This window comes from Molothrus ater, chromosome 4 (assembly GCF_012460135.2).
Source record: "Molothrus ater isolate BHLD 08-10-18 breed brown headed cowbird chromosome 4, BPBGC_Mater_1.1, whole genome shotgun sequence".
Taxonomy (NCBI): Eukaryota; Metazoa; Chordata; class Aves; order Passeriformes; family Icteridae; genus Molothrus; species Molothrus ater.
Window position 1 is genome coordinate 12,885,627 of NC_050481.2, and position 13,919 is coordinate 12,899,545.

The 13,919-nt window shown below is 47.1% G+C and overlaps 1 protein-coding gene across 1 annotated transcript; it reads right to left on the minus strand.

Annotated features, from left to right (window-relative positions):
* Positions 1-450: 450 nt before the first annotated feature.
* On the minus strand, positions 451-12,868 carry HPSE (heparanase). The gene is given in 14 exon segments (XM_036383102.1): positions 451-2,436; positions 3,203-3,349; positions 3,480-3,598; positions 5,240-5,354; positions 5,866-5,972; positions 6,598-6,691; positions 8,071-8,118; positions 8,627-8,798; positions 9,252-9,425; positions 9,782-9,907; positions 10,905-11,050; positions 12,540-12,717; positions 12,720-12,795; positions 12,797-12,868. Coding segments are annotated over 14 exon segments (1,734 nt in total). The 3' UTR covers positions 451-2,276.
* Positions 12,869-13,919: the final 1,051 nt, after the last annotated feature.

The window sequence follows — 13,919 nt, forward strand, 5'->3', positions numbered from 1 at the left end:
CACTTTTGTCCCTCTTGCTCTGTTTGTGTAGAGCTAACAGTAGCTATTAGCTTGATGTGCAGTACCTTGTAAAGAGAAAGGTAGTTACTGAGCTGTAAATCAAACCTCCTCTCCCCACCATCAAGAACAGGGCTCAGAGAGGAGACATGCTTGGCAGCAGCTGTCATTTGCATGCACAAACATCCCGGGGCCCCTCCTGATAGTTCCTGTGTGCCAGTCAGCAGCGCATGTATCACATCTGAGTCACAGTGGGTGGACAGCTTCTGAACTGGTTGGCAAACACAACTGAAACACACCAACCTGTGTAGGATTTCTTTCATTTTTGTGTACTTGGGTACTCTTATTGATAATAAAAAACAGCACAGGTAGTTATGACCAAAAGAAAAGTAGGGAGTGTCCTGGTATCAGCATGTCAAAAAGGAGTCTTAAAAAAGATTAAGATTGCCAAAAGTTGGTATAAATTGCTTTAATTAAAATCTTCAAATACAAAACTCACAAGCATTGGAATAAACAACATTTTTAGAAAAGTTCTAAAAAGAAGCTACCAGGTAAATAATAACTTTGATGTTTTAGTTGCAACTTACATTTTTACAATAATAATAATAATATATTATTAACTTTTTGTTGACTGTATGTAAGACTTTCCATCTTACACTCTCTTTGCTTCTGTTATGGAACTTAGACAATGTAAACAAACTCAGCCTTCCTCGTTTCTGATCTATGTCATCCCCTGATACATAACCCTTCACAGAATGCATCTGCTCCATGGATGCACACACTCCTTTGACACACTGACACATAACCTTTTTAGTGTGCAGGTTTTCATCACAGCTACAAAAGTACATCAGTTTTGAAAGTCATCTCATTAAAAAAGGTTCCCTGCCCTGCATTAAACCCCATGTAGCTAGTAGCATCTTTTTAAAGCTTAAAAAGGGAGGTACAGTAGTGTGGGGTTGTTCTTCTCTGCTGTGCTCATAAATATAAGGCATTGAGAGTGGTGTGGGTTACGTACCTTCAAGAAAAGTAGATGCAAATAAATATATGCAGAAGGCCTCACTACTCTCCTAGGCTTTTTGTTGCCCTGGGGATCAGCAGCCTGTGTGCCACGGGGAGCTATTGCTGGCACAGCCAACTGCAACAGGGTGTGCATGGGGAAGGCTCAGCTGGGGAGAAAAGCCACCACCAACACGGATTTCTGTCCAAAATCACTGTTTTTCCAGTAGGAAGGATGTCAGCCTGACTGGGCACTTCTGTCCCCAGGATGCTCTATAGCAGCTCTGGTGGTTGAGGGGTGAGTGGCTTCCTCAGCGTCTTTCCTATCCCATTTCCCCATAACAAAAGAGACCTGGGTGCATTAGGGAGTGTAAAACAGAGAGAGCTTGAGAGCTTTACCTGTGCATAGGTTTAGGAAAGTCCTTTCCAGCTCAACTGCCTGCAGAGAGGTGCAGGTTGGAGAGTCATGAGCACTCACTGTGCAGCCTCCTGAGCACAGAGGGTTATTGCCAGGGCCTGGTGGGCTCCTCTCCTTTTCATGCAGGGAAGAAGTGTGTGATGGCAGAATTTGACCACCCTACAGGAGCAGCCTGCATTTCCTGCATCAACAACTTGCCTTTGGAAAGCACAGAGCCACAGCTCCATCTTGTGACTGAACAATCCTAGCTTGAGAAAAATGTGTGTTGTCTCCCCAAATCTAATAGAGGATCTGGTTTCTCTGCAAGGCCTTTGCCCCTGCAAGCACCCTGACCTTGGTTTGCTTTGTGTGTCCAGACTTTCCAGCCCAAGATACCCTCAGCAACCACAACCCCCTCTCAGGCTTCCCCACCTAGTGCGAGGTCACAGCTGTACAGCTCAAATAAAAACCCTGCTTATCCTTTCTGAAGGCAAGCTTTTGAAGAAACTGCTTTAGGAGCTGTGCTTGCAGAAAGGGGAGGGAGAGGGGAGGTTGCAGTGCCTGGGTGGGCAGAGCCCCAGGTAATGTGAGAAACTCCCTGCGTGATGTGGAGAAGAGTTCCATGCTCAAGCACAGTGACAGGCTAGATCAAGAGCAAAACCAGCACCTGCCTGGTCTTGTTCTACCTGGATAATTCTCCTGGAATCTTCCTTGTACCAATTACCCAGTGGGACCTTAGTCTTCCCCAGCTAACAGTTGTACTACTGCTGCAACATTTGCATCCTTTACCAGAATTAAATCCCGTGATAGAAATGTGAATTTCTAGGATTAGAATTTCCTACTAGGCAAATGCTTTACATTTATCCTGAGTGTGTGTATTGACCACTTAAATGCAAGCAATAGCTTTGGCATTTTTGATAACATAAAAGCCATAGGAGAAGGCTGGAAGGCCAAGCAGTCTGCCAGGACCAAGGGGCTTTTCCATAAGCTCTGGCAGTGTTTCATCATCCAGCATCCGTAGCACATGGCCGTTCAGCTCAATAGACCTGGAGAGGGACAGAGAGACTGTTTGGGCAGCTGTACTCTGTTTGCCATCGAGTACAAACTGCTCTGGGCCTGAGTGTAAACATTAACTCAGCCCAAAGCCAAACCAAACTTCCCTTGAATGTGTGTGTACACACACACACACACACACACACACACACACACAGACATCTGCAGCACTCCCACTACAAGGACTCCTTCAGAGTGGTAGCACAAGCACATTTAAAAGTACATTTCTTTCTCTTCCAGTAAGGTCAACAGCTAAACAGGCTTTGAAAAGTACAAATTTAAATTGCTTTTTCTCCTGAAAATATTAATTTTTTTTTTTTTGCCAACAGAGCAGATCTTTTCCCTATGGATGCATTAACAATGACAACAAAAAGATCCCACCCACATACAAAGTCTGAACATGTTGCTGTAAATCAGGAGCTAGCACTTGGGAAAGCAATATACCTGTGCTTGTGAAAAAAAAAACCAAAAACAAAAACCCAAAAAAACAAACCAGGACTTTAGCAGCTGGTCCAGAACACTGACACCTGCTAGGATAAACTTCCAAATTAACATCAAGTAAATGTCCTTATAACTTAGTAAGCTTTCAGCAGCCTGAGTTTAGGCTGATTTGACAGAAGTCAGATCTTACTGAAAAAACCCCAGATGAATGAATGGTAACCTCTTCTTTCCCCTTGCAAATTGAATAAGGTGAGGTTTTAAAGACCATCTAAGCCTACTCACAGTCTTTCCACAGGGACCGGAGGAATTGCAACTTACCTGGAAAGAATATTCTCTTTGCCATGAGGAAGTAAGAGGTACTGATCCACATGCTTGCTCGATAGGTAATCTGGTAGCTCCAAATGTTGAGTGACATTGTAGAGGTTTAAGGCAAACAGTGTCACATCCCCTTCTCTGTACTTTGGGCTGCAAGGCAAGAGAAGGTGGTGGGGATCAGAATAATATGTGACCTTGCAGTGTCCCAAATGGCATCTGTTGGCCTGGGGGTGGCCACGGGCTCAGTTTCCAGGCTATTTCTCCCTTTCTGGAGGCTTACTTGTGGCTGCTTGTGCAGTGGAGGTAGACACGGAGCTTCCTCTTGTTGGCTCCTGCCAGGCTGACCTGCAGCACCTTGGTACCCACCAGCTTCTTGTAGAGCAGTGAGAGCCAGTAGTCCTGGGAGGCACAAGAACACATGGAAACATTTGTGTACATGCCAGGTGCTCCACACAGTGCTTAATCTAACCTTAATTTTGAAGCTCATGTCAAGGGGTTTTCCCCATAGCTTTTTGCTTTACCAAGCTTTTCACATCTACTTAAATTCACACACCATGCTAAAAGGGAAGCCCTGCCTGCGAGCAGCTGTGTTTAGAAGGTACCTTAGACACATTTTCCCCTTCATAGGGAACTCTCAGAGCTCTGTCAGGGAGAGATTGTGCTTTCAAAATGCCCTTCTGAAGGGTACAGAGAACCTCAGGACTGAATGTACAAGTGTAAGCTGCCCTTCCTGCAGGAAAGGTTGTACCTAAGGCACAGGTGCAGCACCAGAAAGGAAGTCCTAGACTTTAACCCCTTTAACATTGTACTTCTGAACAGGTATCAGGATTGATTTCTAAACCTGAGTCACAAATGTATCCTCTGACACTCCAGGATGATGCCTCAGAGCAGGGCAATGCCCAGTGCAGACTCATTTTTTCCAGGTCTTTCCTGGCTTTCAGAGAGCTTCTCCCAGCTCATTTGTTGGTCTTTGAGGTTTTCTTAGGAGGAAAACCATTGTGTTTCTCCTCTGACTCACCACAAGCCCAGGAAGTTACTTTTGCTATCAGCCTTCATTCTGTATCCCTCTGCAAGGAAATGCAACCTTCTGACACTGATATGCTTCCTCATTTCCCAGCTAGCTACAGCTGGGTTTGGATTTCCCTGCCTCTGAAGCATTATTGGCTTGGTTAACATCTGTACTCTGTGTAGGTGAGGAAAAGGGCACACAGTTTCAGTCCAAATTAAATCTATTTAAATGAGGGAATGAAAAGCCAAGAGTCACAAGCCTGATGATGCAGCCTCTGGCAAAGGAAGCAGCTGAGCAAATAGGATGGAAAATCCCTGTATGCTGGGTTTTCTTTTAGGCTGGCTCTATGACCACCAGTGAAAATCACAATTTGGAAGCAGAAAAATGAGAGGAAATCTAAAAAGGAAGATGCCGTCCTCTCACCCCAATCTAAGTGCTGGTAGTACAAAGAAATGTGCCGTTTCTGCAAGAACTATGTATAGTTCATATAATGAAGTTTCATCATAGCAAAGTATATTTCCTAATAAATCAAACTCTGCTAAATGTATATTTCAATTTAATTATCCCTCAGCCACAACTGTAGGATGAATATGCTCATGACCTATAACACTTGAGTGTTGACTTCATGGTGGCCTGGTTTTCACATGGAATAGAATTGATTTTAATATCTCTTTTTCCTGCTGTTTATAAACTACACATCACTCAGCTGAGGAGTAGTCAAACCAAAACAAGCCATCCAGAAAAACCTTGTGAGATCCAGGAGCTTCTATGTACAAACCAGAGCATCCTGTCCCACGAATCAGTTTCTGCTGTGCTGAAGACTGGCTGCACCCCTGCAGCTGGAGTAAATATCTAGTGTGCATACATATATATGTAATAATACATTAACCTGTAGTGGAGCATGAGATAGCTTTAGGTGCAAGGATACCTGTGACCATCCAAGCAAAAAAAGGTGTTGTTAGAATAGCTGACTTGTCCCTCCACAGCCAGAGCTGCCTGTGCAGAGGTGCATTCAGGGGGTGTTTACATACCGGCAAAGGCTCAAAGTTGGCGTCCACCAGGTGATAGGTCCCTGCCCCGAAGAAAACCTGTCTCATTACCACATCAATCCCCTGCCTGGCTGAAAGCCCGAGTTTGTCCAACCACCTGCCAAAAAATGAGGCAAATATCATGCAGATGAAAGCGCTGACCTCGGCAGTACTCTGTTGCCCCTCTCAAACCAGATCGGGAAGCAGGAAAACAAAACTTAGTGAGTGATGCTGACTTCCTTAAAAGCACACAACTAATTTCAAGTCTTGCATTGATTACATGAAAAAATAATTTCAGTCCACCCCTTGAAGTCCAAGTTGGTGGGAACAGTTGCTCCATTCCCCTGTTTGTAGGTGGTGGAAACAAGGAGTGACAGCAGGTTCTCCTGAGCTGGCCAAGGGTCTGAAGGCTGAGAGAAATCATCACACCAACAACAAGGTTGCCTGTCATTATCAGACTTTGACTTGCTGGCCCACCATGCCCTGATAAAAAGTCATCATGTCTTATAGGATGGAAAAAACTGTTCCCACTCCCCAGGAAGCCTGAGGAGGCCACATTTCTCCTGTGGGGCAGCCCCATTCAGCTGTCAAAATGCATAATTTCCCCATATCTGGGACACAGTACTCACATAAAACCTGCAACATAAGTGTTAGACAATCTGGGAGCTCCTCCTCCGTAGGCAGAACTCGTCTCTCCCAGCCACACCTTCTTGTCCGGCACAGTCTGACCAACAATCTGGCCAGTGCGGCATTAGGAAAGAAGAGAAAGAGACAACAGTTAATTTTTTGGCTACTGAAATTAAAAATATTTTGTGTTTTAGCCAAAGGTTTACTTAGGATGTTTACATTTAAGGGATAACACTTTGAGATGGGATGTCACAGAAATTTGGATCGAAAGGACTAGAAGTAGATTTACATTCCCACCTGAAAAAACCCCAAACTTGCTACCTACATAAAACAGGACAAACATCACTAAAATCCAGGTCTCATAGTTCTTCTTATGCTAAGTAGTGCTATATTCTAAGTTATAATGCTGTCAGGATCTCAGAAAAAAAAAAAAAGGAAAAAAAAAGCATTGGGGGCATGGGATAACTATAAATAACATCCCTGAGTAATTATCAATAAATGAGAATGTTGTAGGTGTGTGATGCACCTGGCATCATGTTTGCTGCATAGTGAACAGTTGGAGCTCATTTGTTGTTAGTATCATTAATTTTAATTTTATTTTTTTAGTATACAATGTCAGCAGAACTCAAGCTTTGAGTATCCCTGTCTATCGCTATTAAGAAGTAGTGCTTTATTTTGGATTCTGTTAACCCCCTGGAAACTGAACATGGGAATAATTGAACAGGACAAGGCACCTCCAGGACTTCATATATGGCTGTGGCAAAGGTGTCCAACACTTCAGGGCTCAAGAAATCCCCCCTTGTTGCACTCTGTCCATTCACATAGTAACTGAAAATTGGGGAAAAAACATAGACAAAATTAGGGAGTAATACCACCAGTGGTACAAAACACCACTGAAAGTGCTCAGTTGATTGGTACATTTATCCACAGCATGATTTTTCTGTCCAGTGCTTTTTAATTTTTTGTTTCCAAATGTGTAGGTCTGTCACTTGTATTTAAGGGACTTTAAGATATAATTACCTCAGTGGAGTCAGGATATCACAGAAATATCCACCAGCAGAAGTAATAGGTTTGTTTGCATCTATTTATTAAGAATAAGGAAAACATCACCAAGAGCCAGCTTCTGTAAGTCTTCTCCTGTTGAGGAGTCTATGTGATTACTTGCTTTACTCTATCAAGTTATATATTAAAAATATCAGCTCACAGCATCTGTCCATCTGCTGGAATATTTTGGCCACTTGGAGGGAGATGAAATATGGGCATCCCTATGGCGTAAATGGTGCCCTCCACCATGAGCAGAAGAGCTTTTAAGTCTTGTTTGTCCAAATAAATTGGAATGGTGGTTTTTGCAGTTCATCCTGCTATCACTCAGTCTGACCAAAAACAGCTGAAGCCTTCCAGCCACAAGAGGAAGCTAAAACCCGATAATCCTAAATGAGTTAACAACAGCCCAGGAAGGGGAAAGGACATGTTTCATGCCTTTCTAGCAGCTCAAAATACATAGATAATTGATGTAGGTGTACATATATATAAAAAATTAGTATGTACATCTTTTCTCAGTGTTGTCTGACTGCTGCATGTCATGTACTGCTTTTGACTCTGAAAAGAAAACTGCCTCCGCATGGAAATGACTTTCAAACATGTGGAGTTCATGGCCCTGAGGCCAGTTTACTCCACTGTCACTGTGAGCACTTTAAACCTACCAATCAAAGTCACTGCACAGGAGCAAAGGGCCAGGTGCCAGTGCTGTTTGCACTGCACGTGGGATCTGAGGGTGAGTTACCCACACAGAGCCTGAAATTACTCCAAGAGCAAACTCAAAGGAGCAGGAGGAGCTGCTGGCACTTCTCCATGGACAGGGGTCAGCCAGACCTACAGGGCTTTTTCTTCATATCAACTAGATGTAAATAGAGCAAACAAAATTATCATCTGGCACATGTTGCATTCCCCGTGACAAACCCCTACCACTGCTTTTGGGTCTCTGCACCAAGTAGACCCTTTGGAGGATTCAGCATTTCTGTAATGTTCTCCCTCAGTTCATCTCCTTTCTGAACACAGAACTTCGTGGAGAGGCCCCTGAGAAACTGTCAAAAGGGGCATTTCACCCCACTCTTTTCTGTTGAGATTGATAATTCTGTTCAAATTGACATTTTTTAAAGAAAATGAGGCAGTAATCAGAGTGACAGTGGTATCCAAATGGTACTTACTGGTGCCATGTGACAGAGTCGATCACCTTCCCTCCCGATTTCAGGAAGCTGCAACCAGAGGGAATGGTGGAGGACAGGGGATTAGCAGTACCAGTCATGCCTTCCCACTAGTGCAACACCATGCACAGCCCTCCCCTCTCCCCACAGCTGGCAGTACTGATGGTGAATGCTTGGGGGCCAGGCTTGCTGTGGCTTTTAAGCAGGCTTTGGGCAGCCTGGCTTCCTCAGCAGGTTGCTGGGAGGATGAATTGACCTTTGTATAACATGTGGGTGTTTTTTAAAAGCCCTTGTTAGCACAACCCTAGAGCCAGTACTCAATGGGAAAATGTGTGGACCACTGATGTACTTCCAGCAGCTGAGTTTTACCTGGCTGAGTATTCAGGCCTTGAACTCAAGCATGCAGGTAAGATTATAATTGTCATCTGTCAAGGTAAAAAAAATCGTTCAACCCCTGCCTTAAAGCCTCTTCATGCCTCCTGCATATAGGGCGAGACAAGCCACAATTCTCCACACCTGCCCCACTCCAGGGAATGCTGCTGGCACCTCACACTCCTACCTTCTGAGCAGTCTCCGCGTGTGCTTTCGGGGCTGCCCAACATCAGGGCCATAGAGCTTGGCATGCTGATAGAGGGCATAGTTATTCAGCAGTTGGCGTAAGTGAATAAAATCTTGCCCCAGCTGGAAGCCTTCAATGTGGATGCCAGATTTCTTCCTGAAGCTGTTGGGCTCTGAGGAAGACACATGCACATCAACACCCCACTCTATTTCTGGGGCACAAAATAGGGCAGTTCCATTTACATGGGAAGCACCAGTTTCCTAAGGCTTCACCTGATCTGGCATAGTGTGGGTGAAATATATGAAGGTGAGCATGAAACCAAAAGCTTGGGGGATATAGCATGCTGCTCTCTAGGACTCTGCCCCAGCCATAGGTCACATCCTGCACCTTGTGGGGGACTGTTCACCTCATCTCAAAGCCCTGACAGGAGCAGCAAAATCATCTCAATTTAATAATTTCATTTTGCCTTTTTGTAAAATCCCCCTGCAAATTAAAACCTTAATGTCTCTTTATAAAACATCACCTTACCTTGATGTGCCATCATCCAAAATATCCAAAGTTACTAGCCCACACCCTCTGGTGGTACTTTTCTAGGTGACGGCTGGTCTGGCCAACAAGCACTTACCATTCCCTAGTTCCCAGGAGATGTTGTACCTCTGGGAAGCACAGTAGTCCAGCAGTGCCTGGGCATTTGAGCTGTCCCACTGCAAGCCACCTTTCCGCAGCAAGGCATTGAGTCCAAAGATCAGGTGAAACCCTGAGCAGTTTGCAAAGCTGTAGAGAATATCCAGTGTATTTTCTGCACAGAGGAGAAAGGAGGGGTGTTTATCTCAAGGTTAGAGCATGGTAGTTGAGCTCTGGCCAAGCAACAATCTGTACTGCCTGTATTTAGTTAGCCTGATGCTGCAGATGTGCCAAACTTTCCCAGCCAGACAGAAGAGGTGAGGCCTCACTACACATCTTGCAAGCTTTGAGAACCTCCCAACCCCTGCAGCTGAATGCTATTAAATGTGGGATGGCAAACAGTAGAAAAAGAGTTCTCTGAATATTTTTCAAAGTGGGTGAAGTATTTCTTTTTCAGTGGTTTCAGCTCCTAATAGCCTATGGCCCTCTAACTGTGGGGCAGAGAACTGCATCCCCCTGTTTAAGTCTTACTTGTAATGGTGGTATTTTTGTGCTTTTTCCGGTTCTGTTCAGCAAGAATCAGCTTCTCCTGGCTGGGCCATTGGGCCAGCAGCACCTTCTCAACAGCAGCAAATGCAGGCCTCGAGCCACAAGCCTCTGTAGGACAGAAGGAGGTTGATAGGAATTAACTCCTCACTGCAACAGCCAGCAAACCCTTGTTCCAGTGAGCTGACGAAGCATAGGCTGCGATGCTTAAGGAGCAGATAAGCCAACCTGGCATGCAATGGTGTGGCAGGAACAGGGCAATGCTTCCTGCACTGGCCATCTCATGCAGGGGAAAGTGCAACTTCCCCACATGGCTCACTGGCCGGAGCCATAAGACACGTTTCCTTCAAAGCTTATGTTTTTTCTTGGCATGCAAACCAGGAACAGGCCATAACCAGAGAAGAAGGCGTGAGCCAGAGTCACAGGAAGTGGCTACTTAGCAAAGTGCTATGAGGGAAAAGTACCACTTGACTTCAAAACTGAGCATCACTGGTTGTACAGTAATGTAGGATTGCACAATTGTGCTACGTGCCACAGGAATATACAGGATTTTTTTCATTTGAAACACCTCTTGACACTTTTGCTAAGCTCAAAGAGAAAATACCAAGCTCACACAGTTGACAGGGCTCCATCAGGTTTGCATTTGCCCTGTCAAAGCAACAGGAGGGCAAGGCTACACCCCCAGCCAAGCTCTCTGGTTTTGGGAGAGAGATTGAACGCTCTGTTCTTCTCAGGTTATTTCTTCCATCTGTTCCTTAATTTTCATAATGAAGCCACAGCTTCTGAGCTGAACTCGACCATCTTCCAGATAGTGAGGGAACTCCCAAGATTGCTGCAGGGAGCAGAGGGCAGCAAAGGGAGAGTCTCAGGAGATGCCAGAGAAGATACAAGTTCCCCTACATCCTTTCTCAATTTCCCACAGCTGGCACAGCTCTTCCCAAAAACCATGCTGAGATCCACAGGTCTCCTCTCCATGGATGATAGCAATACTGAGACTGTGGAGGGTCCCCAGTGCTCCTGCTGTGCCCTTGCAGCATCCTCAGCCTGTGTCAAAGACCCTCCAAAACCCAGGATGGTTTCAAGTCTGACAAGTTGATGCCCACTTTACCTTGCTGTGCCTGAAATTCCCAGAGGATTTTTTCTTCTGAGGTTGAATCCTTGTTGGGATCAAAGATAAGAAAGTCTGTCTCAGTGCCACCAAACCTCAGGAAACCTGGGGACAGGGCCGCTGCCAGGGCACGCAGCTTGGAATTGCTGAGGAGGGAATACCAAGAAATAGGAAACCACTATATTTATGCAGACTGTGTAGAGGGTAAACATGGCAAGCACTTTGAGGAACATGCTGCAGTAGGTGACCTGGGGCTACCCAGTAGCCTCAAGGAATTCATGATGGCTTACTGGGATCTGCATTCCAGCCCTCTGCACTGTACAAAAGGGATGCTGATGGCCAAGTGAGTCAGGAGAGCGTAATGGGCAACAAGGGGAGAACATACCTGAGGGAACATCAGCAGGGAGCCAAATCCTGGGGGCAAAGTAAGGCAAAACTTTAAAACAGTCTTGTTTTTTTTCATCCTACACATCCTCCTCCCCTAGATTTTTTGGTTTTGTTTGTGCAACACCAACATAAATGTCCTGTGAGAATTGGAGCACAAAACTGACTTTACATCATCAGCCCCAGCTTCCATCACAACTGCCAAAGCAATTGCCTTTGTACCCAAGGGAGATTAAGAGTCCTTGCTGGGACAGGTGTTAATTCCATCAAAGCAGGTGTACAAAAGAACATGACTGTGACTTGTTCACATTCCATACAGGATGTGCAGCACCTGACAGCCAGCCTTCTCTGGGGGAAGCCACAAGGCTTTGGAGGCCACTGGGCATGTTAGGCGCTATCTGCTCCGTGGTGACAAACAGCAGATTAGAGGCCACCAAGTACTTCCTGCTCCTCATGGTGGCAGGGCTGGCCTCAGGCTGAACCCCAAGGTGTGAAGATAGGGCTGGATGTTGGAGACCTGAGCACTTTCCAGTAAAGCTGGTGACACCTTTCTCACCAGCTCAGTGAGGACAAAAACGTGCAAGTAGTAGGAAAGCAGGACTGGAGGATCCACACGTTTTTTGAACACTTTAATGGATGGTGAATCCACCATCTGCTTCCCTGCGTGGCCTATTCCAATGCATGATTACCCTCTCAGTGAAGAAATTTTTCTTAATATCCAATCTGAAGCCCCCCTGGTACAACTGAGGCCGTTTCCTCTCTTCCAGTCAGTTGTTAGCTGGAAGAGACTGACCCACACCTCACTACAACCTCCTTTCCGGTGCTTGCGGAGGGCGATAAGGACACCCTGAAGCCTCCATTTCTCGAGGGCAAACAACCGCTATTCCATCTGTTTCCTTCTCTCTTTTTTTTTTTTTTTTTTTTTTTTTTCTGCTGGCAAAGCAGCTCCTCTACCAGGCTAATTCTCGAGCTGAGTTTTCCCTGCATCCCCCTATGTCAGCCCCTCCTTCCCCGAGCACAAAGGGGCCGGCGCGGCTGGCACCTGGGGAAGGTACCGCCTTCTGCCCTGGCAGGACGGAATTCGTGAGCCCCGAAGCAGACGGGATCCAGCAGCCTCTCCCCGACCCCATTTCTGGGGGTGAGGGACTCCCCGTTCCCCCCAGCTCGCTCCGCAGCGCGTTTGCCGGAATGTCCCGCTCCTCCCCCCGAAGACCCTTTCCCCTTTGCCCAGCTGGGCGAGAGGCGACTCACCTGAGCAAGGCGACATAGCGCGGGTCCCGGGCGAGGCTGGCATCCAGGGTGAGGGAGAGGAAAGCCGGGCTCACCTCCCCTCGGGGGCTGTCCCGGAGCCCCATCCGCAGCATCGCCGCCCGGTGCCCCTCGGCCAGCACCGGCGGCAGCAGCAGGAGAGGCAGCAGCGGCAGCATCCCCGCTCCTGGCCCGCCGCGCCGACGCCGCCGGCACCACCCCGAGGAGCTCGGAGGGCGGGCCCGGAGCTGCAGCGCTCCACTCCCCGCCGGGAAGAACCGCGCTGGCGTGAGCAGGACCTTTCTCACCCTCTGGAAGAGCTCCAACAGCATCTTCGAGCCTCAAATTAGCAGCAAGACGCCCGACACCCGGTGTTACCCAAACGCCTCAACCATTGCAAAATGAACCTGTGTTTACAGCCGGCTCCTTTCCTGCTCACACCTTCGCAGCCTTGAAGCCGCCTCCTCCAACATCCCGCCCTGCCCGGGCGGCCCTGGGCATTTCCGTGTACAACCAGCGGTCTGGAAAATGTCTACAGGACTGAACGCTGCCTCTCCAGGGCTGGGATGTCAGGCTGGAGCCCCTTCTGCGGCCATCACTGCGGGAAACCGACTCCCAGCAGCACAGAGCCCTGTCAGGCTGAAACCTGACTGTTGCAACAGTCCATACTGTTGGAACAAGTTTGTCCTAATTGCAGAGGTATGAAACTTGGAATTACTGTTACCAAAAGGTTTCAGGCAGGCTCTGGGTCTGCTCCCTAGGTGCTCCCTGCAGAGTCCAGTCCGTACCAAAACTCCTCCTTTGGCAGCAGCTGACCTTGCCGGGGAGGCCTGTCAGGGAAGAGCCAGCTGCAGCCATGGAGCAGGTACGGCTTAGTGTCATGGAATGGCTTGGGTTGTTCCAAACCCTACACCATGGACAGGGGTGCCTCCCACTAGACCAGGTTGCTCAAAGCCCCATCCAGCCTGGCCTTGAACACTTCCAGAAATGAGGTGCACACAGCTTCTCTGGGCAACCTTTGCCAGTGCATCACCACCCTCACAGTAAAGAATTTCTTTGTAGCATCGAGCCTAAACTGATCCTCCTTCAGCTTAAGGCCGTTCCTCTCTTGTCCTAGCATTCCATGCCCTTGTAAAAAGTCCTTCTCCAGCTCTATTGTCATCCCTTCAGGTACTGGAAATTGCCTGGAGCCTTCTCCTCTCCAGGCTGAACAACCCCAGCTCTCTCAGCTTCTCTTCAAAGGAGAGTTGTTCTAGCCCCCTGATCACATTTGTGGCTTCCTAACAGATCCAAATTCTTGTTTTGGGGGGCCCAGGGCTGGATGCAGTACCAGAGATGGAGTCAGGAGTAGAGGAGGACAGTCACCTCCCCTGACCTACTGCC